At 45.8% G+C, this 27,101-nt stretch overlaps 1 protein-coding gene across 3 annotated transcripts in view; it reads left to right on the top strand.

The window, feature by feature from the left end:
- LOC137320726 (probable ATP-dependent RNA helicase DDX60) overlaps nt 1–27,101 on the top strand; it is a 270,394-nt gene that overhangs the window by 150,107 nt on the left and 93,186 nt on the right. For all 3 annotated transcript variants that reach the window (XM_067982445.1, XM_067982446.1, XM_067982447.1), the window contains exons 21-24: nt 19,380–19,489; nt 23,059–23,163; nt 24,774–24,902; nt 26,685–26,812. In XM_067982445.1, coding sequence (XP_067838546.1) covers nt 19,380–19,489; nt 23,059–23,163; nt 24,774–24,902; nt 26,685–26,812 — 472 coding nt within the window. The remainder of the gene's footprint in view (nt 1–19,379; nt 19,490–23,058; nt 23,164–24,773; nt 24,903–26,684; nt 26,813–27,101) is intronic.

The raw sequence follows: 27,101 nt of genomic DNA, 5'->3' as shown, positions 1-27,101 counted from the left end.
TGATGGTGTTCGGAGAGAGATGATGGTGTTCTGAGAGAGATGATGGTGTTCGGAGAGAGATGACGGTGTTCTGAGAGAGATGATGGTGTTTTGAGAGAGGTGATGGTGTTTTGAGAGAGATGATGGTGTTCTGAGAGAGATGATGGTGTTCTGAGAGAGATGATGGTGTTCTGAGAGAGATGATGGTGTTCTGAGAGAGATGATGGTGTTCTGAGAGAGATGATGGTGTTCGCAGAGAGATGATGGTGTTCTGCGAGAGATGATGGTATTTTGAAAGAGATGATGGTGTTCAGGGAGAGATGATGGTGTTCTGAGAGAGATGATGGTGTTTTGAGAGAGATGATGGTGTTCGGAGAGAGATGATGGTGTTCTGAGAGAGATGAAGGTGTTCGTAGAGAGATGATGGTGTTTTGAGAGAGATGACGGTGTTTTGAAAGAGATGATGGTGTTTTGAGAGAGATGACGCTGTTCGCAGAGAGTTGATGGTGTTTTGAGAGAGATGACGGTGTTTTGAGAGAGATGACGGTGTTTTGAGAGAGATGATGGTGTTTTGAGAGAGATGACGGTGTTTTGAGAGAGATGATGGTGTTCTGAGAGAGATGATGGTGTTTTGAGAGAGATGATGGTTATCTGAGAGAGATGACGGTGTTTTGAGAGAGATGAAGGTGTTCGGAGAGGGATGATGGTGTTCTGAGAGAGATGATGGTGTTCAGGGAGAGATGATGGTGTTCTGAGAGAGATGATGGTGTTCAGGGAGAGATGATGGTGTTTTGTGAGAGATGATGGTGTTCGGAGAGGGATGATGGTGTTCAGGGAGAGATGATGGTGTTCAGGGAGAGATGATGGTGTTTTGAGAGAGATGATGGTGTTCGGAGAGAGATGATGGTGTTCTGAGAGAGATGATGATGTTTTGAGAGAGATGATGGTGTTCGGAGAGGGATGATGGTGTTCAGGGAGAGATGATGGTGTTCAGGGAGAGATGATGGTGTTCTGAGAGAGATGATGGTGTTCTGAGAGAGATGATGGTGTTCAGGGAGAGATGATGGTGTTTTGAGAGAGATGATGGTGTTCGGAGAGAGATGATGGTGTTCTGAGAGGTGATGGTGTTTTGAGAGAGATGATGGTGTTCGGAGAGAGATGTTGTTGTTCGGAGAGAGATGATGGTGTTCTGAGAGAGATGATGGTGTTTTGAGAGAGATGATGGTGTTCGGAGAGAGATGATGGTGTTCTGAGAGGTGATGGTGTTTTGAGAGAGATGATGGTGTTCGGAGAGAGATGATGGTGTTCTGAGAGGTGATGGTGTTCAGGGAGAGATGATGGTGTTTTGAGAGAGATGATGGTGTTTTGAGAGAGATGACGGTGTTCTGAGAGAGATGATGGTGTTCGGAGAGAGATGATGGTGTTCGGAGAGAGATGATGGTGTTTTGAGAGAGATGACGGTGTTCTGAGAGAGATGATGGTGTTCGGAGAGAGATGATGGTGTTCAGGGAGAGATGATGGTGTTCAGGGAGAGATGATGGTGTTCTGAGAGAGATGATGGTGTTCGGAGAGAGATGATGGTGTTCTGAGAGAGATGATGGTGTTCAGGGAGAGATGATGGTGTTTTGAGAGAGATGATGGTGTTCTGAGAGAGATGATGGTGTTTTGAGAGAGATGATGGTGTTTTGAGAGAGATGATGGTGTTCTGAGAGAGATGATGGTGTTCTGAGAGAGATGATGGTGTTCTGAGAGAGATGAAGGTGTTTTGAGAGAGATGATGGTGTTTTGAGAGAGATGAAGGTGTTTTGAGAGAGATGATGGTGTTTTGAGAGAGATGATGGTGTTCTGAGAGAGATGATGGTGTTCTGAGAGAGATGATGGTGTTTTGAGAGAGATGATGGTGTTCTGAGAGAGATGATGGTGTTCGGAGAAAGATGATGGTGTTCTGAGAGAGATGATGGTGTTTTGAGAGAGATGATGGTGTTCTGAGAGAGATGATGGTGTTCGGAGAGAGATGATGGTGTTTTGAGAGAGATGATGGTGTTCAGGGAGAGATGATGGTGTTTTGAAAGAGATGATGGTGTTCTGAGGGAGATGATGGTGTTCGGAGAGAGATGATGGTGTTCGCAGAGAGATGATGGTGTTTGGAGAGAGATGATGGTGTTCGCAGAGAGATGACGGTGTTTTGAGAGAGATGATGGTGTTCTGAGAGAGATGATGGTGTTCTGAGAGAGATGATGGTGTTCGGAGAGAGATGATGGTGTTCTGAGAGAGATGACGGTGTTTTGAGAGAGGTGATGGTGTTTTGAGAGAGATGATGGTGTTTTGAGAGAGATGATGGTGTTCTGAGAGAGCTGATGGTGTTCTGAGAGAGATGATGGTGTTCGCAGAGAGATGATGGTGTTCTGAGAGTAATGATGGTGTTCGCAGAGAGATGATGGGTTTTCTGAGAGAGATGATGGTGTTTTGAAAGAGATGATGGTGTTCAGGGAGAGATGATGGTGTTCTGAGAGAGATGATGGTGTTTTGAGAGAGATGATGGTGTTCGGAGAGAGATGATGGTGTTCTGAGAGAGATGATGGTGTTCGTAGAGAGATGATGGTGTTTTGAGAGAGATGACGGTGTTTTGAAAGAGATGATGGTGTTTTGAGAGAGATGATGGTGTTTTGAAAGAGATGATGGTGTTCTGAGAGAGATGATGGTGTTCAGGGAGAGATGATGGTGTTCGGAGAGAGATGATGGTGTTTTGAGAGAGATGACGGTGTTTTGAAAGAGATGATGGTGTTCTGAGAGAGATGATGGTGTTCGGAGAGAGATGATGGTGTTCTGAGAGAGATGATGGTGTTCTGAGAGAGATGATGGTGTTCGGAGAGAGATGATGGTGTTTTGAGAGAGATGACAGTGTTTTGAAAGAGATGATGGTGTTTTGAGAGAGATGACGGTGTTCGCAGAGAGATGATGGTGTTTTGAGAGAGATGACGGTGTTTTGAGAGAGATGACGGTGTTTTGTGAGAGATGATGGTGTTTTGAGAGAGATGACGGTGTTTTGAGAGAGATGATGGTGTTTTGAGAGAGATGATGGTGTTTTGAGAGAGATGAAGGTGTTCTGAGAGAGATGATGGTGTTTTGAGAGAGATGATGGTGTTCTGAGAGAGATGATGGTGTTTTGAGAGAGATGATGGTGTTCTGAGAGAGATGACGGTGTTTTGAGAGAGATGAAGGTGTTCGGAGAGGGATGATGGTGTTCAGGGAGAGATGATGGTGTTCAGGGAGAGATGATGGTGTTTTGTGAGAGATGATGGTGTTCTGAGAGAGATGATGGTGTTCAGGGAGAGATGATGGTGTTTTGAGAGAGATGATGGTGTTCAGGGAGAGATGATGGTGTTTTGAGAGAGATGATGGTGTTCGGAGAGAGATGATGGTGTTCGGAGAGAGATGATGGTGTTCGTAGAGAGATGATGGTGTTCTGAGAGAGATGATGGTGTTCGGAGAGAGATGATGGTGTTTTGAAAGATATGATGGTGTTTTGAGAGAGATGACGGTGTTTTGTGAGAGATGATGGTGTTCGGAGAGAGATGACGGTGTTTTGTGAGAGATGATGGTGTTCGGAGAGAGATGATGGTGTTCTGAGAGAGATGATGGTGTTCAGGGAGAGATGATGGTGTTCGGAGAGAGATGATGGTGTTTTGAGAGAGATGACGGTGTTTTGAAAGAGATGATGGTGTTCTGAGAGAGATGATGGTGTTTTGAGAGAGATGACGGTGTTTTGAAAGAGATGATGGTGTTCTGAGAGAGATGATGGTGTTCGGAGAGAGATGATGGTGTTCTGAGAGAGATGATGGTGTTCTGAGAGAGATGATGGTGTTCGGAGAGAGATGATGGTGTTCGGAGAGAGATGACGGTGTTCGCAGAGAGATGATGGTGTTTTGAGAGAGATGACGGTGTTTTGAAAGAGATGATGGTGTTTTGAGAGAGATGACGGTGTTCGCAGAGAGATGATGGTGTTTTGAGAGAGATGACGGTGTTTTGAGAGAGATGACGGTGTTCTGAGAGAGATGATGGTGTTTTGAGAGAGATGATGGTGTTCTGAGAGAGATGAAGGTGTTTTGAGAGAGATGAAGGTGTTCGGAGAGAGATGATGGTGTTCAGGGAGAGATGATGGTGTTTTGAGAGAGATGAAGGTGTTTTGAGAGAGATGAAGGTGTTCGGAGAGAGATGATGGTGTTCTGAGAGAGATGATGGTGTTCTGAGAGAGATGATGGTGTTCAGGGAGAGATGATGGTGTTTTGAGAGAGATGATGGTGTTCGGAGAGAGATGATGGTGTTCTGAGAGGTGATGGTGTTCAGGGAGAGATGATGGTGTTTTGAGAGAGATGATGGTGTTTTGAGAGAGATGACGGTGTTCCGAGAGAGATGATGGTGTTCGGAGAGAGATGATGGTGTTCAGGGAGAGATGATGGTGTTCAGGGAGAGATGATGGTGTTCTGAGAGAGATGATGGTGTTCGGAGAGAGATGATGGTGTTCAGGGAGAGATGATGGTGTTCAGGGAGAGATGATGGTGTTCTGAGAGAGATGATGGTGTTCGGAGAGAGATGATGGTGTTCAGGGAGAGATAATGGTGTTTTGAGAGAGATGATGGTGTTCAGGGAGAGATGATGGTGTTCTGAGAGAGATGATGGTGTTCGGAGAGGGATGATGGTGTTCAGGGAGAGATGATGGTGTTCAGGGAGAGATGATGGTGTTCTGAGAGAGATAATGGTGTTCGGAGAGAGATGATGGTGTTTTGAGAGAGATGATGGTGTTTTGAAAGAGATGATGGTGTTCTGAGAGAGATGATGGTGTTCTGAGAGAGATGATGGTGTTTTGAGAGAGATGATGGTGTTCGGAGAGAGATGATGGTGTTCAGGGAGAGATTATGGTGTTCTGAGAGAGATGATGGTGTTCAGGGAGAGATGATGGTGTTTTGAGAGAGATGATGGTGTTCAGGGAGAGATGATGGTGTTTTGAGAGAGATGATGGTGTTCTGAGAGAGATGATGGTGTTTTGAGAGAGATGATGGTGTTTTGAGAGAGATGATGGTGTTCTGAGAGAGATGATGGTGTTCTGAGAGAGATGATGGTGTTTTGAGAGAGATGATGGTGTTTTGAGAGACATGATGGTGTTCTGAGAGAGATGATGGTGTTCTGAGAGAGATGATGGTGTTCTGAGAGAGATGATGGTGTTTTGAGAGAGATGATGGTGTTTTGAGAGAGATGACGGTGTTCGCAGAGAGATGATGGTGTTTTGAGAGAGATGACGGTGTTTTGAGAGAGATGATGGTGTTTTGAGAGAGATGACGGTGTTTTGAGAGAGATGACGGTGTTTTGAGAGAGATGACGGTGTTCTGAGAGAGATGATGGTGTTCTGAGAGAGATGAAGGTGTTCAGGGAGAGATGATGGTGTTTTGAGAGAGATGATGGTGTTCGGAGAGAGATGATGGTGTTCTGAGAGAGATGATGGTGTTCAGGGAGAGATGATGGTGTTTTGACAGAGATGATGGTGTTCGGAGAGAGATGATGGTGTTCTGAGAGGTGATGGTGTTCAGGGAGAGATGATGGTGTTTTGAGAGAGATGATGGTGTTTTGAGAGAGATGATGGTGTTCAGGGAGAGATGATGGTGTTTTGAGAGAGATGATGGTGTTCTGAGAGAGATGATGGTGTTCAGGGAGAGATGATGGTGTTCTGAGAGAGATGATGGTGTTCAGGGAGAGATGATGGTGTTTTGAGAGAGATGATGGTGTTCAGGGAGAGATGATGGTGTTTTGAGAGAGATGATGGTGTTCTGAGAGAGATGATGGTGTTTTGAGAGAGATGATGGTGTTTTGAGAGAGATGATGGTGTTCTGAGAGAGATGATGGTGTTTTGAGAGAGATGATGGTGTTTTGAGAGACATGATGGTGTTCTGAGATAGATGATGGTGTTCTGAGAGAGATGATGGTGTTCTGAGAGAGATGATGGTGTTTTGAGAGAGATGATGGTGTTTTGAGGGAGATGATGGTGTTCAGGGAGAGATGATGGTGTTTTGAGAGAGATGATGGTGTTCTGAGAGAGATGATGGTGTTCGGAGAAAGATGATGGTGTTCTGAGAGAGATGATGGTGTTTTGAGAGAGATGATGGTGTTCTGAGAGAGATGATGGTGTTCAGGGAGAGATGATGGTGTTTTGAGAGAGATGATGGTGTTCAGGGAGAGATGATGGTGTTTTGAAAGAGATGATGGTGTTCTGAGGGAGATGATGGTGTTCGGAGAGAGATGATGGTGTTCAGGGAGAGATGATGGTGTTCAGGGAGAGATGATGGTGTTCTGAGAGAGATGATGGTGTTCGGAGAGAGATGATGGTGTTCTGAGAGAGATGATGGTGTTCAGGGAGAGATGATGGTGTTTTGAGAGAGATGATGGTGTTCAGGGAGAGATGATGGTGTTCGGAGAGAGATGATGGTGTTCTGAGAGAGATGATGGTGTTTTGAGAGAGATGATGGTGTTCGGAGTGAGATGATGGTGTTCTGAGAGAGATGATGGTGTTTTGAGAGAGATGATGGTGTTCGGAGTGAGATGATGGTGTTCTGAGAGAGATGATGGTGTTTTGAGAGACATGATGGTGTTTTGAGAGAGATGATGGTGTTTTGAGAGAGATGGTGGTGTTCTGAGAGAGATGATGGTGTTCTGATAGAGATGATGGTGTTCGGAGAGAGATGATGGTGTTCAGGGAGAGATGATGGTGTTCAGGGAGAGATGATGGTGTTTTGAGAGAGATGATGGTGTTTTGAAAGAGATGATGGTGTTTTGAAAGAGATGATGGTGTTCTGAGAGAGATGATGGTGTTCTGAGAGAGATGATGGTGTTCAGGGAGAGATGATGGTGTTTTGAGAGAGATGATGGTGTTTTGAGAGAGATGATGGTGTTTTGAGAGAGATGATGGTGTTTTGAGAGAGATGATGGTGTTCTGAGAGAGATGATGGTGTTCTGAGAGAGATGATGGTGTTCGGAGAGAGATGATGGTGTTCAGGGAGAGATGATGGTGTTCAGGGAGAGATGATGGTGTTTTGAGAGAGATGATGGTGTTTTGAAAGAGATGATGGTGTTTTGAAAGAGATGATGGTGTTCTGAGAGGGATGATGGTGTTCAGGGAGAGATGATGGTGTTCTGAGAGAGATGATGGTGTTCAGGGAGAGATGATGGTGTTCTGAGAGAGATGATGGTGTTCGGAGAGAGATGATGGTGTTTTGAAAGAGATGATGGTGTTTTGAGAGAGATGATGGTGTTCAGGGAGAGATGATGGTGTTTTGAGAGAGATGATGGTGTTTTGAGAGAGATGATGGTGTTCGGAGAGAGATGATGGTGTTCTGAGAGAGATGATGGTGTTCGGAGTGAGATGATGGTGTTCTGAGAGAGATGATGGTGTTTTGAGAGAGATGATGGTGTTTTGAGAGAGATGATGGTGTTTTGAGAGAGATGATGGTGTTTTGAGAGAGATGGTGGTGTTCTGAGAGAGATGATGGTGTTCGGAGAGAGATGATGGTGTTCAGGGAGAGATGATGGTGTTCAGGGAGAGATGATGGTGTTTTGAGAGAGATGATGGTGTTTTGAAAGAGATGATGGTGTTTTGAAAGAGATGATGGTGTTCTGAGAGGGATGATGGTGTTCTGAGAGAGATGATGGTGTTCGGAGTGAGATGATGGTGTTTTGAGAGAGATGATGGTGTTCTGAGAGGGATGATGGTGTTCTGAGAGAGATGATGGTGTTTTGAGAGAGATGATGGTGTTTTGAGAGAGATGATGGTGTTTTGAGAGAGATGATGGTGTTTTGAGAGAGATGATGGTGTTCTGAGAGAGATGATGGTGTTCTGAGAGAGATGATGGTGTTCGGAGAGAGATGATGGTGTTCAGGGAGAGATGATGGTGTTCTGAGAGAGATGATGGTGTTCGGAGAGAGATGATGGTGTTTTGAAAGAGATGATGGTGTTTTGAGAGAGATGATGGTGTTCTGAGAGAGATGATGGTGTTTTGAGAGAGATGATGGTGTTCGGAGAGAGATGATGGTGTTCTGAGGGAGATAATGGTGTTCGGAGAGAGATGATGGTGTTCTGAGGGAGATGATGGTGTTCTGAGAGAGATGATGGTGTTCTGAGAGAGATGACGGTGTTCTGAGAGAGATGATGGTGTTTTGAGAGAGATGATGGTGTTCTGAGAGAGATGATGGTGTTTTGAAAGAGATGATGGTGTTCGGAGAGAGATGATGGTGTTTTGAAAGAGATGATGGTGTTCGGAGAGAGATGATGGTGTTTTGAAAGAGATGATGGTGTTCGGAGAGAGATGATGGTGTTTTGAAAGAGATGATGGTGTTCGGAGAGAGATGATGGTGTTCTGAGAGAGATGATGGTGTTTTGAAAGAGATGATGGTGTTCGGAGAGAGATGATGGTGTTCTGAGAGAGATGATGGTGTTCGGAGAGAGATGATGGTGTTTTGAGAGAGATGATGGTGTTTTGAAAGAGATGATGGTGTTTTGAAAGAGATGATGGTGTTTTGAGAGAGATGATGGTGTTTTGAGAGAGGTGATGGTGTTTTGAGAGAGATGATGGTGTTTTGAGAGAGATGATGGTGTTTTGAAAGAGATGATGGTGTTCTGAAAGAGATGATGGTGTTTTGAGAGAGATGATGGGGTTTTGAAAGATATGATGGTGTTTTGAGAGAGGTGATGGTGTTTTGAGAGAGATGACGGTGTTCGCAGAGAGTTGATGGTGTTTTGAAAGAGATGATGGTGTTTTGAAAGAGATGATGGTGTTTTGAAAGAGATGATGGTGTTTTGAGAGAGATGATGGTGTTTTGAAAGAGATGATGGTGTTCTGAAAGAGATGATGGTGTTTTGAGAGAGGTGATGGTGTTTTGAGAGAGATGATGGTGTTTTGAGAGAGATGATGGTGTTTTGAAAGAGATGATGATGTTCTGAAAGAGATGATGGTGTTTTGAAAGAGATGATGGTGTTCTGAAAGAGATGATGGTGTTTTGAGAGAGATGATGGTGTTTTGAAAGAGATGATGGTGTTCTGAAAGAGATGATGGTGTTTTGAGAGAGATGATGGTGTTTTGAAACGGATGATGGTGTTTTGAGAGAGATGATGGTGTTTTGAGAGAGATGACGGTGTTTTGAAAGAGATGGTGGTGTTTTGAAAGAGATGATGGTGTTTTGAAAGAGATGATGGTGTTTTGAGAGAGATGATGGTGTTTTGAGAGAGATGATGGTGTTCTGAGAGAGGTGATGGTGTTCGGAGAGAGATGATGGTGTTCGGAGAGAGATGATGGTGTTCTGAGCGAGATGATGGTGTTTTGAAAGAGATGATGGTGTTTGGAGAGAGATGATGGTGTTCTGAGAGAGATGATGGTGTTTTGAGAGAGATGATGGTGTTTTGAGAGAGATGATGGTGTTCTGAGCGAGATGATGGTGTTCTGAGAGAGATGATGGTGTTCTGAGGGAGATGATGGTGTTCGGAGAGCGATGATGGTGTTCTGAGGGAGATGATGGTGTTCGGAGAGAGATGATGGTGTTCTGAGAGAGATGATGGTGTTCGGAGAGAGATGATGGTGTTTTGAGAGAGATGATGGTGTTTTGAGAGAGATGATGGTGTTCGGAGAGAGATGATGGTGTTTTGAGAGAGATGATGGTGTTCTGAGAGAGATGATGGTGTTCGGAGAGAGATGATGGTGTTCTGAGAGAGATGATGGTGTTCGGAGAGAGATGATGGTGTTCGGAGACAGATGATGGTGTTCGGAGAGTGATGATGGTGTTCGGAGAGAGATGATGGTGTTCGGAGAGAGATGATGGTGTTCGCAGAGAGATGATGGTGTTCTGAGAGAGATGATGGTGTTCGGAGAGAGATGATGGTGTTTGGAGAGAGATGATGGTGTTCTGAGAGAGATGATGGTGTTCTGAGCGAGATGATGGTGTTCTGAGAGAGGTGATGGTGTTCGGAGAGAGATGATGGTGTTCGCAGAGAGATGATGGTGTTCTGAGAGAGATGATGGTGTTCGGAGAGAGATGATGGTGTTCGGAGAGAGATGATGGTGTTCGGAGAGAGATGATGGTGTTCTGAGGGAGATGATGGTGTTCTGAGAGAGATGGTGGTGTTCTGTGGGAGATGATGGTGTTCGGAGAGAGATGATGGTGTTCTGAGAGAGATGATGGTGGTCGGAGAGAGATGATGGTGTTCGGAGAGAGATGATGGTGTTTTGAAAGAGATGATGGTGTTCGGAGAGAGATGATGGTGTTTTGAAAGAGATGATGGTGTTCGGAGCGAGATGATGGTGTTCTGAGAGAGATGATGGTGTTTTGAAAGAGATGATGGTGTTCGGAGAGAGATGATGGTGTTCTGAAAGAGGTGATGGTGTTCGGAAAGGGATGATGGTGTTTTGAAAGAGATGATGGTGTTTTGAGAGAGATGATGGTGTTTTGAAAGAGATGATGGTGTTTTGAGAGAGATGATGGTGTTTTGAAAGAGATGATGGTGTTCTGAGAGAGATGATGGTGTTCGGAGAGAGATGATGGTGTTTTGAGAGAGATGATGGTGTTTTGAAAGAGATGATGGTGTTTTGAAAGAGATGATGGTGTTTTGAGAGAGATGATTGTGTTTTGAGAGAGGTGATGGTGTTTTGAGAGAGATGATGGTGTTTTGAGAGAGATCATGGTGTTTTGAATGAGATGATGGTGTTCTGAAAGAGATGATGGTGTTTTGAGAGAGGTGATGGTGTTTTGAGAGAGATGATGGTGTTTTGAAAGAGATGATGGTGTTTTGAGAGAGGTGATGGTGTTTTGAGAGAGATGACGGTGTTCGCAGAGAGATGATGGTGTTTTGAAAGAGATGATGGTGTTTTGAAAGAGATGATGGTGTTTTGAAAGAGATGATGGTGTTTTGAGAGAGATGATGGTGTTTTGAAAGAGATGATGGTGTTCTGAAAGAGATGATGGTGTTTTGAGAGAGGTGATGGTGTTTTGAGAGAGATGATGGTGTTTTGAGAGAGATGATGGTGTTTTGAGAGAGATGATGGTGTTCTGAGAGAGGTGATGGTGTTCGGAGAGAGATGATGGTGTTCGGAGAGAGATGATGGTGTTCTGAGCGAGATGTTGGTGTTTTGAAAGAGATGATGGTGTTCGGAGAGAGATGATGGTGTTCTGAGAGAGATGATGGTGTTTTGAGAGAGATGATGGTGTTTTGAGAGAGATGATGGTGTTCTGAGCGAGATGATGGTGTTCTGAGAGAGATGATGGTGTTCTGAGGGAGATGATGGTGTTCAGAGAGAGATGATGGTGTTCTGAGGGAGATGATGGTGTTCGGAGAGAGATGATGGTGTTCTGAGAGAGATGATGGTGTTCTGAGAGTGATGATGGTGTTCGGAGAGAGATGATGGTGTTCTGAAAGAGATGATGGTGTTTTGAGAGAGATGATGGTGTTTTGAGAGAGATGATGGTGTTTTGAGAGAGATGATGGTGTTCTGAGAGAGATGATGGTGTTCGGAGAGAGATGATGGTGTTCTGAGAGAGATGATGGTGTTCGGAGAGAGATGATGGTGTTTGGAGAGAGATGATGGTGTTCTGAGAGAGATGATGGTGTTCTGAGCGAGATGATGGTGTTCTGAGAGAGGTGATGGTGTTCGGAGAGAGATGATGGTGTTCGCAGAGAGATGATGGTGTTCTGAGAGAGATGATGGTGTTCGGAGAGAGATGATGGTGTTCGGAGAGAGATGATGGTGTTCGGAGAGAGATGATGGTGTTCTGAGGGAGATGATGGTGTTCTGAGAGAGATGGTGGTGTTCTGTGGGAGATGATGGTGTTCGGAGAGAGATGATGGTGTTCTGAGAGAGATGATGGTGGTCGGAGAGAGATGATGGTGTTCGGAGAGAGATGATGGTGTTTTGAAAGAGATGATGGTGTTCGGAGAGAGATGATGGTGTTTTGAAAGAGATGATGGTGTTCGGAGCGAGATGATGGTGTTCTGAGAGAGATGATGGTGTTTTGAAAGAGATGATGGTGTTCGGAGAGAGATGATGGTGTTCTGAAAGAGGTGATGGTGTTCGGAAAGGGATGATGGTGTTTTGAAAGAGATGATGGTGTTTTGAGAGAGATGATGGTGTTTTGAAAGAGATGATGGTGTTTTGAGAGAGATGATGGTGTTTTGAAAGAGATGATGGTGTTCTGAGAGAGATGATGGTGTTCGGAGAGAGATGATGGTGTTTTGAGAGAGATGATGGTGTTTTGAAAGAGATGATGGTGTTTTGAAAGAGATGATGGTGTTTTGAGAGAGATGATTGTGTTTTGAGAGAGGTGATGGTGTTTTGAGAGAGATGATGGTGTTTTGAGAGAGATCATGGTGTTTTGAATGAGATGATGGTGTTCTGAAAGAGATGATGGTGTTTTGAGAGAGGTGATGGTGTTTTGAGAGAGATGATGGTGTTTTGAAAGAGATGATGGTGTTTTGAGAGAGGTGATGGTGTTTTGAGAGAGATGACGGTGTTCGCAGAGAGATGATGGTGTTTTGAAAGAGATGATGGTGTTTTGAAAGAGATGATGGTGTTTTGAAAGAGATGATGGTGTTTTGAGAGAGATGATGGTGTTTTGAAAGAGATGATGGTGTTCTGAAAGAGATGATGGTGTTTTGAGAGAGGTGATGGTGTTTTGAGAGAGATGATGGTGTTTTGAGAGAGATGATGGTGTTTTGAGAGAGATGATGGTGTTCTGAGAGAGGTGATGGTGTTCGGAGAGAGATGATGGTGTTCGGAGAGAGATGATGGTGTTCTGAGCGAGATGTTGGTGTTTTGAAAGAGATGATGGTGTTCGGAGAGAGATGATGGTGTTCTGAGAGAGATGATGGTGTTTTGAGAGAGATGATGGTGTTTTGAGAGAGATGATGGTGTTCTGAGCGAGATGATGGTGTTCTGAGAGAGATGATGGTGTTCTGAGGGAGATGATGGTGTTCAGAGAGAGATGATGGTGTTCTGAGGGAGATGATGGTGTTCGGAGAGAGATGATGGTGTTCTGAGAGAGATGATGGTGTTCTGAGAGTGATGATGGTGTTCGGAGAGAGATGATGGTGTTCTGAAAGAGATGATGGTGTTTTGAGAGAGATGATGGTGTTTTGAGAGAGATGATGGTGTTTTGAGAGAGATGATGGTGTTCTGAGAGAGATGATGGTGTTCGGAGAGAGATGATGGTGTTCTGAGAGAGATGATGGTGTTCGGAGAGAGATGATGGTGTTCGGAGACAGATGATGGTGTTCGGAGAGAGATGATGGTGTTCGGAGAGAGATGATGGTGTTCTGAGAGAGATGATGGTGTTCGGAGAGAGATGATGGTGTTCGGAGAGAGATGATGGTGTTCGGAGAGAGATGATGGTGTTCTGAGAGAGATGATGGTGTTCGGAGAGAGATGATGGTGTTGGGAGAGATGATGGTGTTCGGAGAGAGATGATGGTGTTCTGAGGGAGATGATGGTGTTCTGAGAGAGATGATGGTGTTCTGTTGGAGATGATGGTGTTCGGAGAGAGATGATGGTGTTTTGAAAGAGATGATGGTGTTCGGAGAGAGATGATGGTGTTCTGAGAGAGATGATGGTGTTCGGAGAGAGATGATGGTGTTCTGAGGGAGATGATGGTGTTCTGAGAGAGATGATGGTGTTCTGTGGGAGATGATGGTGTTCGGAGAGAGATGATGGTGTTCTGAGAGAGATGATGGTGTTTTGAAAGAGATGATGGTGTTCGGAGAGAGATGATGGTGTTCGGAGAGAGATGATGGTGTTTTGAGAGAGATGATGGTGTTCTGAGAGAGGTGATGGTGTTCGGAGAGAGATGATGGTGTTCGGAGAGAGATGATGGTGTTCTGAGCGAGATGTTGGTGTTTTGAAAGAGATGATGGTGTTCGGAGAGAGATGATGGTGTTCTGAGAGAGATGATGGTGTTTTGAGAGAGATGATGGTGTTTTGAGAGAGATGATGGTGTTCTGAGCGAGATGATGGTGTTCTGAGAGAGATGATGGTGTTCTGAGGGAGATGATGGTGTTCAGAGAGAGATGATGGTGTTCTGAGGGAGATGATGGTGTTCGGAGAGAGATGATGGTGTTCGGAGAGAGATGATGGTGTTCTGAGAGAGTTGATGGTGTTCGGAGAGAGATGATGGTGTTCGGAGAGAGATGATGGTGTTTGGAGAGAGATGATGGTGTTCTGAGAGAGATGATGGTGTTCGGAGAGAGATGATGGTGTTGGGAGAGATGATGGTGTTCGGAGAGAGATGATGGTGTTCTGAGGGAGATGATGGTGTTCTGAGAGAGATGATGGTGTTCTGTTGGAGATGATGGTGTTCGGAGAGAGATGATGGTGTTTTGAAAGAGATGATGGTGTTCGGAGAGAGATGATGGTGTTCTGAGAGAGATGATGGTGTTCGGAGAGAGATGATGGTGTTCTGAGGGAGATGATGGTGTTCTGAGAGAGATGATGGTGTTCGGAGAGAGATGATGGTGTTCGGAGACAGATGATGGTGTTCGGAGAGAGATGATGGTGTTCGGAGAGAGATGATGGTGTTCTGAGAGAGATGATGGTGTTTTGAGAGAGATGATGGTGTTTTGAGAGAGATGATGGTGTTCTGAGCGAGATGATGGTGTTCTGAGAGAGATGATGGTGTTCTGAGGGAGATGATGGTGTTCAGAGAGAGATGATGGTGTTCTGAGGGAGATGATGGTGTTCGGAGAGAGATGATGGTGTTCTGAGAGAGATGATGGTGTTCTGAGAGTGATGATGGTGTTCGGAGAGAGATGATGGTGTTTTGAGAGAGATGATGGTGTTTTGAAAGAGATGATGGTGTTTTGAGAGAGATGATGGTGTTTTGAGAGAGATGATGGTGTTCTGAGAGAGGTGATGGTGTTTGGAGAGAGATGATGGTGTTCGGAGAGAGATGATGGTGTTCTGAGCGAGATGTTGGTGTTTTGAAAGAGATGATGGTGTTCGGAGAGAGATGATGGTGTTCTGAGAGAGATGATGGTGTTTTGAGAGAGATGATGGTGTTTTGAAAGAGATGATGGTGTTCGGAGAGAGATGATGGTGTTCGGAGAGAGATGATGGTGTTTTGAGAGAGATGATGGTGTTCTGAGAGAGGTGATGGTGTTCGGAGAGAGATGATGGTGTTCGGAGAGAGATGATGGTGTTCTGAGCGAGATGTTGGTGTTTTGAAAGAGATGATGGTGTTCGGAGAGAGATGATGGTGTTCTGAGAGAGATGATGGTGTTTTGAGAGAGATGATGGTGTTTTGAGAGAGATGATGGTGTTCTGAGCGAGATGATGGTGTTCTGAGAGAGATGATGGTGTTCTGAGGGAGATGATGGTGTTCAGAGAGAGATGATGGTGTTCTGAGGGAGATGATGGTGTTCGGAGAGAGATGATGGTGTTCGGAGAGAGATGATGGTGTTCTGAGAGAGTTGATGGTGTTCGGAGAGAGATGATGGTGTTCGGAGAGAGATGATGGTGTTTGGAGAGAGATGATGGTGTTCTGAGAGAGATGATGGTGTTCGGAGAGAGATGATGGTGTTGGGAGAGATGATGGTGTTCGGAGAGAGATGATGGTGTTCTGAGGGAGATGATGGTGTTCTGAGAGAGATGATGGTGTTCTGTTGGAGATGATGGTGTTCGGAGAGAGATGATGGTGTTTTGAAAGAGATGATGGTGTTCGGAGAGAGATGATGGTGTTCTGAGAGAGATGATGGTGTTCGGAGAGAGATGATGGTGTTCTGAGGGAGATGATGGTGTTCTGAGAGAGATGATGGTGTTCGGAGAGAGATGATGGTGTTCGGAGACAGATGATGGTGTTCGGAGAGAGATGATGGTGTTCGGAGAGAGATGATGGTGTTCTGAGAGAGATGATGGTGTTTTGAGAGAGATGATGGTGTTTTGAGAGAGATGATGGTGTTCTGAGCGAGATGATGGTGTTCTGAGAGAGATGATGGTGTTCTGAGGGAGATGATGGTGTTCAGAGAGAGATGATGGTGTTCTGAGGGAGATGATGGTGTTCGGAGAGAGATGATGGTGTTCTGAGAGAGATGATGGTGTTCTGAGAGTGATGATGGTGTTCGGAGAGAGATGATGGTGTTTTGAGAGAGATGATGGTGTTTTGAAAGAGATGATGGTGTTTTGAGAGAGATGATGGTGTTTTGAGAGAGATGATGGTGTTCTGAGAGAGGTGATGGTGTTTGGAGAGAGATGATGGTGTTCGGAGAGAGATGATGGTGTTCTGAGCGAGATGTTGGTGTTTTGAAAGAGATGATGGTGTTCGGAGAGAGATGATGGTGTTCTGAGAGAGATGATGGTGTTTTGAGAGAGATGATGGTGTTTTGAGAGAGATGATGGTGTTCTGAGCGAGATGATGGTGTTCTGAGAGAGATGATGGTGTTCTGAGAGAGATGATGGTGTTCAGAGAGAGATGATGGTGTTCTGAGGGAGATGATGGTGTTCGGAGAGAGATGATGGTGTTCTGAGAGAGATGATGGTGTTCTGAGAGTGATGATGGTGTTCGGAGAGAGATGATGGTGTTCTGAAAGAAATGATGGTGTTTTGAGAGAGATGATGGTGTTTTGAGAGAGATGATGGTGTTTTGAGAGAGATGATGGTGTTCTGAGAGAGATGATGGTGTTCGGAGAGAGATGATGGTGTTCTGAGAGAGATGATGGTGTTCGGAGAGAGATGATGGTGTTCGGAGACAGATGATGGTGTTCGGAGAGAGATGATGGTGTTCGGAGAGAGATGATGGTGTTCTGAGAGAGATGATGGTGTTCGGAGAGAGATGATGGTGTTCGGAGAGAGATGATGGTGTTTGGAGAGAGATGATGGTGTTCTGAGAGAGATGATGGTGTTCGGAGAGAGATGATGGTGTTGGGAGAGATGATGGTGTTCGGAGAGAGATGATGGTGTTCTGAGGGAGATGATGGTGTTCTGAGAGAGATGATGGTGTTCTGTTGGAGATGATGGTGTTCGGAGAGAGATGATGGTGTTTTGAAAGAGATGATGGTGTTCGGAGAGAGATGATGGTGTTCTGAGAGAGATGATGGTGTTCGGAGAGAGATGATGGTGTTCTGAGGGAGATGATGGTGTTCTGAGAGAGATGATGGTGTTCTGTGGGAGATGATGGTGTTCGGAGAGAGATGATGGTGTTCTGAGAGAGAAGATGATGTTTGGAAAGAGATGATGGTGTTCGGAGAGAGATGATGGTGTTCGGAGAGAGATGATGGTGTTCTGAGGGAGATGATGGTGTTCTGAGAGAGATGATGGTGTTCAGAGAGAGATGATGGTGTTCTGAGAGAGATGATGGTGTTTTGAAAGAGATGATGGTGTTTTGAAAGAGATGATGGTGTTCGGAGAGAGATGATGGTGTTCTGAGGGAGATGATGGTGTTCTGAGAGAGATGATGGTGTTCAGAGAGAGATGATGGTGTTCTGAGAGAGATGATGGTGTTTTGAAAGAGATGATGGTGTTCGGAGAGAGATGATGGTGTTCGGAGAGAGATGATGGTGTTCTGAGAGAGATGATGGTGTTCGGAGAGAGATGATGGTGTTCGGAGAGAGATGATGGTGTTTGGAGAGAGATGATGGTGTTCTGAGAGAGATGATGGTGTTCGGAGAGAGATGATGGTGTTCGGAGAGAGATGATGGTGTTCGGAGAGAGATGATGGTGTTCTGAGGGAGATGATGGTGTTCTGAGAGAGATGATGGTGTTCTGTTGGAGATGATGGTGTTCGGAGAGAGATGATGTTGTTTTGAAAGAGATGATGGTGTTCGGAGAGAGATGATGGTGTTCTGAGAGAGATGATGGTGTTCGGAGAGAGATGATGGTGTTCTGAGGGTGATGATGGTGTTCTGAGAGAGATGATGGTGTTCTGTGGGAGATGATGGTGTTCTGAGAGAGATGATGGTGTTCTGAGAGAGATGATGGTGTTTTGAAAGAGATGATGGTGTTCGGAGAGAGATGATGGTGTTCGGAGAGAGATGATGGTGTTCTGAGGGAGATGATGGTGTTCTGAGAGAGATGATGGTGTTCAGAGAGAGATGATGGTGTTCTGAGAGAGATGATGGTGTTTTGAAAGAGATGATGGTGTTTTGAAAGAGATGATGGTGTTCGGAGAGAGATGATGGTGTTCTGAGGGAGATGATGGTGTTCTGAGAGAGATGATGGTGTTCAGAGAGAGATGATGGTGTTCTGAGAGAGATGATGGTGTTTTGAAAGAGATGATGGTGTTCTGAGAGAGATGATGATGTTCGGAGAGGGATGATGGTGTTCTGAGGGAGATGATGGTGTTCGGAGAGAGATGATGGTGTTCGGAGAGGGATGATGGAGTTCTGAGGGAGATGATGGTGTTTGGAGAAAGATGATGGTGTTCTGAGAGAGATGATGGTGTTTTTAACGAGATGATGGTGTTCTGAGAGAGATGATGGTGTTCTGAGAGAGATGATGGTGTTCGGAGAGAGATGATGGTGTTTTGAGAGAGATGATGGTGTTCTGAGAGAGATGATGGTGTTCGGAGAGGGATGATGGTGTTCGGAGAGAGATGATGGTGTTCTGAGAGAGATGATGGTGTTCGGAGAGGGATGATGGTGTTCGGAGAGAGATGATGTTGTTCGGAGAGGGATGATGGTGTTTTGAGAGAGATGATGGTGTTCTGAGAGAGATGATGGTGTTCGGAGAGAGATGATGGTGTTCGGAGAGAGATGATGGTGTTCGGAGAGAGATGATGGTGTTCGGAGAGGGATGATGGTGTTCTGAAAGAGATGATGATGTTCTGAAATGGAGCAGTTTCTGTCTCAGGCACAAAAAGACTTGCATTTGTACAGCACCTTATCGGATCCCTCACTTACAGTTAGTTAATTTCAAGTGCAGTGATTATAATGTAGGCAAATGTGTCAGCCATTTTCCAAGCAGCAATCGGATGAGTTACCAGTAAATCTCTCTCTGGTGGCATTCGTTGATGGAGGAATGTTGGCCCGGATGTCAGGAGAACTCACTGCTCTTCTTCAAATTGTGCTACGGGATCTTTATAATCCATCTGATGCGGCTTCAGTTAAACATCTTTAAGGACGGTGCCTCTGACAGTGCAGCACTGCCTAAGTACCGCACTGTCAGCCTGGATTATTTGCTCAAATTGTGGAGTGGGCCTTAATCCTTTAACCTTTTGACTCAACTGAGCCATGCCAATGGACAAAATAATTTCATGTGGACACATTAACCTGTTCCGGTGCTAACCTCACACACTGCACTTTCACCTCGTTAAAAGTGTTACTGTGTAAAATTGTAATGACATTTCGCACATGCGTGTTGTGACTTTGGTTGCTTTTTTATTGTTTGCAGTGACTTATGGGGAACGATACAATGACCTTGAAAAACTTGTGTGTGACTTTCAAGGCAATGAATATAAATTCATTCCCTATCATCCCTGTGCTGCCTTGACAATGGACCATGTAAGTTATAAATTGTTTTTAAAATGATTAACCTGTTATGGTAGGGTGGTTTTTGGGGTACAGTAACAACATCCAGGCTTGGGCTAACAAGTGGCAAGTAACATTCGCGCCAGACAAGTGCCAGGCAATGACCATCTCCAACAAGAGAGAGTCTAACCACCTCCCCTTGACATTCAACAGCATCACTATCGCCAAATCCCCCACCATCAACATCCTGGGGGTCACCATTGACCAGAAACTTAACTGGACCAGCCATATAAATACTGTGGCTACAAGAGCAGGTCAGAGGCTGGGTATTCTGTGGCGAGTGACTCACCTCCTGACTCCCCAAAGCCTTTCCACCATCTACAAGGCACAAGTCAGGAGTGTGATGGAATACTCTCCACTTGCCTGGATAAGTGCAGCTCCAACAACACTCAAGAAGCTCAACACCATCCAGGACAAAGCAGCCCGCTTGATTGGCACCCAATCCACCACCCTAAACATTCACTCCCTTCACCACCGGCGCACTGTGGCTGCAGTGTGTACCATCCACAGGATGCACTGCAGCAACTTGCCAAGGCTTCTTCGACAGCACCTCCCAAACCCACGACCTCTACCACCTAGAAGGACAAGGGCAGCAGGCGCATGGGAACAACACCACCTGCACGTTCCCCTCCAAGTCACACACCATCCCGACTTGGAAATATATCGTCGTTCCTTCATCGTCGCTGGGTCAAAATCCTGGAACTCCCTTCCTAACAGCACTGTGGGAGAACCTTCACCACACGGACTGCAGCGGTTCAAGAAGGCGGCTCACCACCACCTTCTCAAGGGCAATTAGGGATGGGCAATAAATGCCGGCCTCGCCAGCGACGCCCACATCCCATGAACGAATAATAAAAAAAAATCCCACCATGACTTGAATTCAATTTTTTTCAAAATTGGAAACAAAAATGCTGCTATCAGTAAAAGTGACCATGAAGCTATCAGATTGTTGTAGAAACCCAAATGGTTCCTTCAATAAAAAGAAGCTGCCGCCCTTACCCAGTGCGGCCTATATTCCTACATTGCAACAGTGATGATGCTTCAAATGTACTTCATTTGCTCTAAAGCACTTTGGGACCTCCTGAGGTTGTGAAAGCTGCTATATAAATGCAAATTCTTTCTTTCTTTTCGATACGTGACTCCAGTCCCACACTAGTGTGGTTGACTCTTAACTGCCCTCTGAAGAGCCCTAACAAACCACTCATTTGTATCAAACTGCTGCACTGCAGTAGATCAAGAAGGCGGCCCACCACCACCTTCTCAGGGCAACTAGGAACGGGCAATAAGTGCCAGCCTTGCCAGCGGCGCCCACATCCCGAGAAATCGGCACTTAACAAGAAAATATTGATCACCGTGTGCAGATCAAATATGTGTCATTAAGTTTCAAATGACATGCTACCCACATTTATCGGCTCCAATATTTACAGGGAGGCAGGGAGGGGCGGGGGAAATCCGCCAAGGCCGTTTCCCGCTTGGCAGCCGGCCACGTTGACAGGCTGGCCGGCTGCCAGGTGGGAAAACCAGCGGCAGGCGGCTGCAGCCGGGGTCCCTTGGGGAGCGGTCCCTGGCAATCGGGATCGCAGGGCAGGCTGCAGATCGGGGGTGGTGAGGGGTCGGCGGCGGTGGGGGGGGGCGTGGAGAGGTCGGCAATCGTGGCAGGGGCTAGAGAGAGGCCGCGATTGGCGCAAGGGAGGCCGAAGGCTTCCTTGAGGGGTCGGCGGGGAGCACTCCTGCTCCTCCTGGCCCACAAGGAGTCCTATAAAAGGCACTCACCTTCTGGAGCCGGCAGCTCCCGCCTCCCTTTCGCTGCATGGTTTCCCGAGTCCTGGGAAACCCGGCCGGCAGCAGTTAAATTTAAATCAAGCTCCCAATTGCACTGTCGGAGCCTGATTTAAATATGTTAATGAAGTGCCCCGCCTCTCCAAGATGGGACACTCACACAGCACGCTACCTGGCCCCATGAAAACACCAACGGGCATGTGTGCATCAGTTTGGGGATGCATTCCCCGATTTTTAGGGTTTAATCCCCTCCCCCCCCCCACCATGACCTCCTCCCTCCCGTCGTGGGGGAGTTAATATTCTAAGCCTGATCTCTACATTGCAGCCTTCCCATTCCCTCCAAGCCTGAGCCCCAGGCCGCGGTAGGCGGATGAGCTGAAGTATGCAGTGTTGGAGTACGACATTATCACCGTGCAAAAATAAACTCTACTTCTATCTAAGGCCTGGATTTTCCTTTTTATCCCTTTACAGGGTCAGGGAGGGGCTTTCACGACCCCATCCCCTTGTTATGGGCCGGGGCTTTCCCACCGCTTCCCCAGGGAGTGGCAGTAACAGGGCCAGACTGGAGTGCAATGTGCAGGAATGTGGGCCCCGTCTCCCTACTGGCATTTGCATGTGGCGGGTGGCATAGGGGCAGGAGGCAAGGAATCTCAAGTTGGGGATGGGGAGGCCACACCCTCCAATTCTCCCGCTGCTTCCACCGCTATCCTTAACAATCCGGGGGCAGGATAGTTTTTTCAAAATTCATTCTCGGGATGTGGGTGTTGCTGGCATATATTGCCCGTCCCTGAGAAGGCAGCAATGGGCCTTGATATAACTGAGTGATTTGCTAGGCTACTTCAGAGTCAAACGCATTGGTTGTGGAGTCATATATAGGTCAGACCAGATAAGGACGGCAGGTTTCCTTCTCTAAAGGACATTGGTGAACCTGTCCAACTGCTTCCTGGTCACTTTTATTGATGTTTTCTAATTCCCAAGATGCTACGGTGGGATTTGAATTCATGGTGCTCACTAGGATTATTTCATCCAGGTCTCTGGATTAACAGTCCAGTAACATAACCACTACTCGACCATACCAGTGACCGCAGCAGAGGAAAAGCCAGGCCTAGGTCTTTAACTGTGGAACAGCGGAATGCCAATTGTATAAAGAAGACTTCTTTTTTTAACCTGTTGACTAATCAATAGCTGGTGTTAGAAGGCATCAAGTGACCGATAACAGCCTTCTCCTTATGACACAATGGCCTTTATGCAGTCAGAGGTGAAAGTGTCCTTTTTAATGCTTCTGGCAAATACACTTCCTGACATGGAGTTACATAGAATTTACAGCACAGAAATAGGCCATTCGGCCCAAAAGGTCTGTGCCGGTGTTTATGCTCCACACGAGCCTCCTCCCACCTTCCCTCATCTAACCCCATCAGCATATTTGTTTCTCCCTCATGTGCTTATCTAGCTTCCCCTTCAAGGCATCTATGCCATTTGCCTCAACTGTGTGGTGACAGGTTTCACATTCTAACCACACTCTGGGGAAACAATTTTCTCCTGCATTCTTTATTGGATTTGCTAGTGACTATCTTATGTTTATGGCTCCTTGTTATGTAAACAAATATAGTAGAGGGTAGTCATTCTGTGCACTAGTGTCAGTGAAGAGTTTGCTAATCCTTGTAATTCGCCTATAACTATAGACGTGTGACATTACTGAGAAACATCCTCTTCTCTATCTTGTCTGATGGCACTTAGAGAAAATGTGTTTTTTTTTCTCCTAGATTAAGAATTATGGTATCCCATCAGATCTCGCACTTTCGCCACCTGAATGTCTCAGACTGTATGACACAATGGTACAGGTTTCCCCTGGGTGGCCCAGGGCACAGGTATGTAAATCCATGTAACATGGCAGAAATTCCCAAGTTTAGAACCACAGAAGCTTACAGCACAGAAAGTGGCCATTCGACCCAATGGAGCTCATTTTCCTCTTCACTGCTTGGGTGCTAACCGGCGGGCTGAACCCTCACGCCCCCCCTCCCCTTCCCCTTCCCCCTCCTTACCCCCCCCCCCCCCCCCCCACTGCCCTCCCCTAGTTATAGAAACCACCTAATTTTCATTAGCATTGAAATCAATGGAAATGAAGATTGGCCATTTTTATCGCGGAAGGTTGTGGGTTCGAGTCCCACTCCAGAGACTTGAGCGCTGACACTCTCAGTGCAGTACTGAGGGAGTGCTGCACTGTCGGGGGTGCCGTCTTTCAGATGAGACGTTAAACCGAGGGCCCGTATTCCCTCTCAGGATGTTAAAGACCCCATAGCACTATTTTCGAAGAAGAGCAGGGGAGTTCTCCCCGGTGTCCTGGCCAATATTTATCCTTCAACCAGCATCATTAATTGTAAACAATTTTACAACACCAAGTTATAGTCCAGCAATTTTATTTTAAATTCACAAGCTTTCGGAGGCTTCCTCCTTCGTCAGGTGAACGATGTGACGAAGGAGGAAGCAGGACTCCACCTGAGGAAGGAGGAAGCCTCCGAAAGCTTGTGTGAATTTAAAATAAAATTGCTGGACTATAACTTGGTGTTGTAAAATTGTTTACAATTGTCAACCCCAGTCCATCACCGGCATCTCCACATCAGCATCATTAAAACAGATGATCTGGTCATTATCACTTTGCTGTTTGGGGGACCCTGCTGTGTGCAAATTGGCTGTCACGTTTCCTACAACAGTGACTATACTTCAAAAGTACTAAATTTGCTATGAAGTGCTTTGGGATGCCCTGAGGTCGTGAAAGGCACTGTATAAATGCAAGTCCTTTCTTTCTTTATAACGAGAGGCCGATCTGCAACACCAGTTTTACACCCCAGGCAGTGAGTTGAAAATCTAACCCATTGTGTCTGTACCGGCTCTTTGCCAGAATAATCCAAAACTAATCCTACAAGCCCACTCTCTCTCTGCCCATAGTCCTGCATCCTCCTCTGATTCATAGTAGATAGGTAGGTACATCACAAGAGGAGGCCATTCGGCCCATCGTGCCTGTGCCGGCTCTTTTGAAAAAGCTCTCCAATTAGTCCCACTCATAGGAACATAGGAACATTCAAATGACTCTCCAAGTCCCCTTTAAGAAAGGCAATGGTCTGTGCCTCACTTGTGTCCCAACACCCACTGCATTTGATCTGAGTATCATTATCATCTCTTTATTGACCTGACTAGAAAGTTGACCAAATAAGAACTTGCCTTTAACACCCCTTTAAATGGAGCAAAATCGTTTCAACAGCTGAGATGCAAGTTTAGCTCAGGTTGTGTTGTTTTCTGCTCCATGCTGTTTACATTAGAGAGGAATTGATTATTTACGTTACTTTTCCAGCTATACCCCGCTACGGAAATGATCGCTCAGCCTTTAATTCTGTTCCTTGCTTAATGGCGGAGCTGCCCTGTTATTTGCCAGATGTGAATATTATCCTCACTTATCACTTACCATCTGATTTTACTGCAGGAACTTGAACCTGAAGAGTACAAGTCCTTTAAGAACAGAGTCATTATCAGGAAGCTTGACGTGAGAGATTACGAAGCTGAGCTGAAGAGAGAATTTACAGGATGGGTTGATGCGGGACGGAAGAAAGAGGTTGGTGTGTCCTCGCTGTATGGTAAAACTGTATCCTCCCCTGGTAATATTCATGGCCCATTTCCGCGCTCCCAGAGGGCATGGCGCTCACCCACGTAGGGCACTGCAGAAAACCACGGGCGCACAGCCTGCGATTTGCCACCCAATACGGACATGAGCTGACATTTCAGTGCGGCACTGAAGGAATGCCACATTGTCAGAGGTTGCGACTTTCAGATGAGACAATGGGCCAGAATTTGCTGTCAAAATAACGGTGAGGTTCATGGCGCTCGCCGTTATTTATGGGTAAATGGTACAGCAACTTCAGGCCGAGGGGCAGTTTCGCGGTTAAACCCGATTGTCCAAAAGTTGCTCTCCGAGATGTGCCGCTCTGCCGTTGGCTTTGTGAAAACGGCATCTCGCTGTCTGCCTCAATATTGAAATGCATTGAACGGTGTGGAGTTGCTGTGTTTGCCCGGTAGATACAAACTAAACTCACCACAGAAAGTTAAGTGTTATCATTTCAAGTCTCCTTTTCAACGACGTGATAATTCTTAATTACTGAGAATCAACCTCACTGGCACTGAAAATTAACCATTACAGGTGTGGAGTCTCATTCCTTTAGGTTTTAATTGTTGTTGGAGATTTTAAAAATGGTAAATTTAAAATTTAAAAATGTTTTTTAATTTTCCTTTCTGTCTCTTTTTTTTTTCTCTCTCTCTTAATCCAGTCCTTCTTTCCCTCTCTTTATTTCTCTTTCTGTACCTGATTTCACGTTGAATTCACCCACTCTAATTCACCCTCTTTCTCAGTCCTTGTGCTGTTAATTCCTCAATCCTTCAATCTGATTGTTTAAGGAGACACCCAGTTGCTTGCCCTGTTCACTCGGGTCCCCGATGCCCTGTTTCCCTCGCTGTGCCGGCATCAGCTCGCACTTTCAGCAACTTGTCACGTAAAAAATTTAAAAACCTAAATGTGCGAGGGCATGTCTAATTAACTTCAGACGCCATTAGATGCCCTCCTGCAGCAAATTATGGTCCATTAAAACAAGCCCCTCTCAGGTGGATGTAAAAGCATAATTTGGTGAAGAGCAGGGATTCCAGCACCTTCATTTAACTCTCAACTATCAATCTCCAAAAAGAGATAATTCTTCATTTGTTGTTTGTGGGACCTTGCTGTGTGCGCATGTGCTTGCCTACATAACAACAGTGACTGCACCTCTTCATTGACTGTGCTATCCCAAGGATGTGGTAGGGTGCTATATAATTGCAGGTTCTCTCGTAGGAACTTAGGAACAGGAGTAGGCCATTCAGCCCCTCGAGCCTGTTTCGCCATTCAAATGGATCATGGCTGATCTGTATATTAACTCTGTTTACCCACCTTGGTTCCGTAGCCCTTAATACCCTTGCCGAACAAAAACTTATTCTTTTGAATAGAATCGTGATGTGAGGCACCAAAAGGGTATCAGCAGTGATCAACATGAGGGTTTCAGCTGATTGAGGTCATTAAATCCCTCCCATCAGGCCGACGAGCGTTGTCTGCTGCATTGTCAAACTGCGCTGAAATGTACCAATTTCCTTTTGATCAGCCAGGTGTCTGACATGCGCTGAATCAGAGCTCCAGAGTAAAAAGACTTCCTAATCAGGTTTTAATGAATGACAACATTGCACCTTCATTTTTGGCCACGGTGGAAACCCATCGCAAGGGTCTCCAAAAAACAAACCACTGAGAAGTCCACACAGGTAGAGTTTGTGGTTGCTGCATGCGGAACACTGAAATAATGTTAGCACCGAATTTCCCTAGGTTGAAGGCGTGCTGTCATTGCTGCAGCCGGAGGGAGATGGGATTTTGGGCGAACAGGAGAAGACAAACTACCCGCTTCTGGTTGAAACACTTAAAAAGATGAATGGATTACCTGCTTTGTTTTTCACGTGAGTAACTTGAGACTATCAATGGGGGTGGCGGGGAGGGGGTAGAATTGGTCTGGTCACTATGTCACCATCTACAAGGCACAAGTCAGGAGTGTGATGGAATACTCTCCACTTGCCTGGATGAATGCAGCTCCAACAACACTCAAGAAGCTCGACACCATCCAGGACAAAGCAGCCTGCTTGATTGACACCCCATCCACCACCCTAAACATTCACTCCCTTCACCACCGGCGCACTGTGGCTGCAGTGTGTACCATCCACAGGATGCACTGCAGCAACTCGCCAAGGC

The sequence above is a fragment of the Heptranchias perlo genome, chromosome 4 (assembly GCF_035084215.1).
Source record: "Heptranchias perlo isolate sHepPer1 chromosome 4, sHepPer1.hap1, whole genome shotgun sequence".
NCBI lineage: Eukaryota > Metazoa > Chordata > Chondrichthyes > Hexanchiformes > Hexanchidae > Heptranchias > Heptranchias perlo.
Note: the sequence above shows the minus strand (reverse complement) of the source record. Positions and strands in the feature narration are given on the sequence as shown.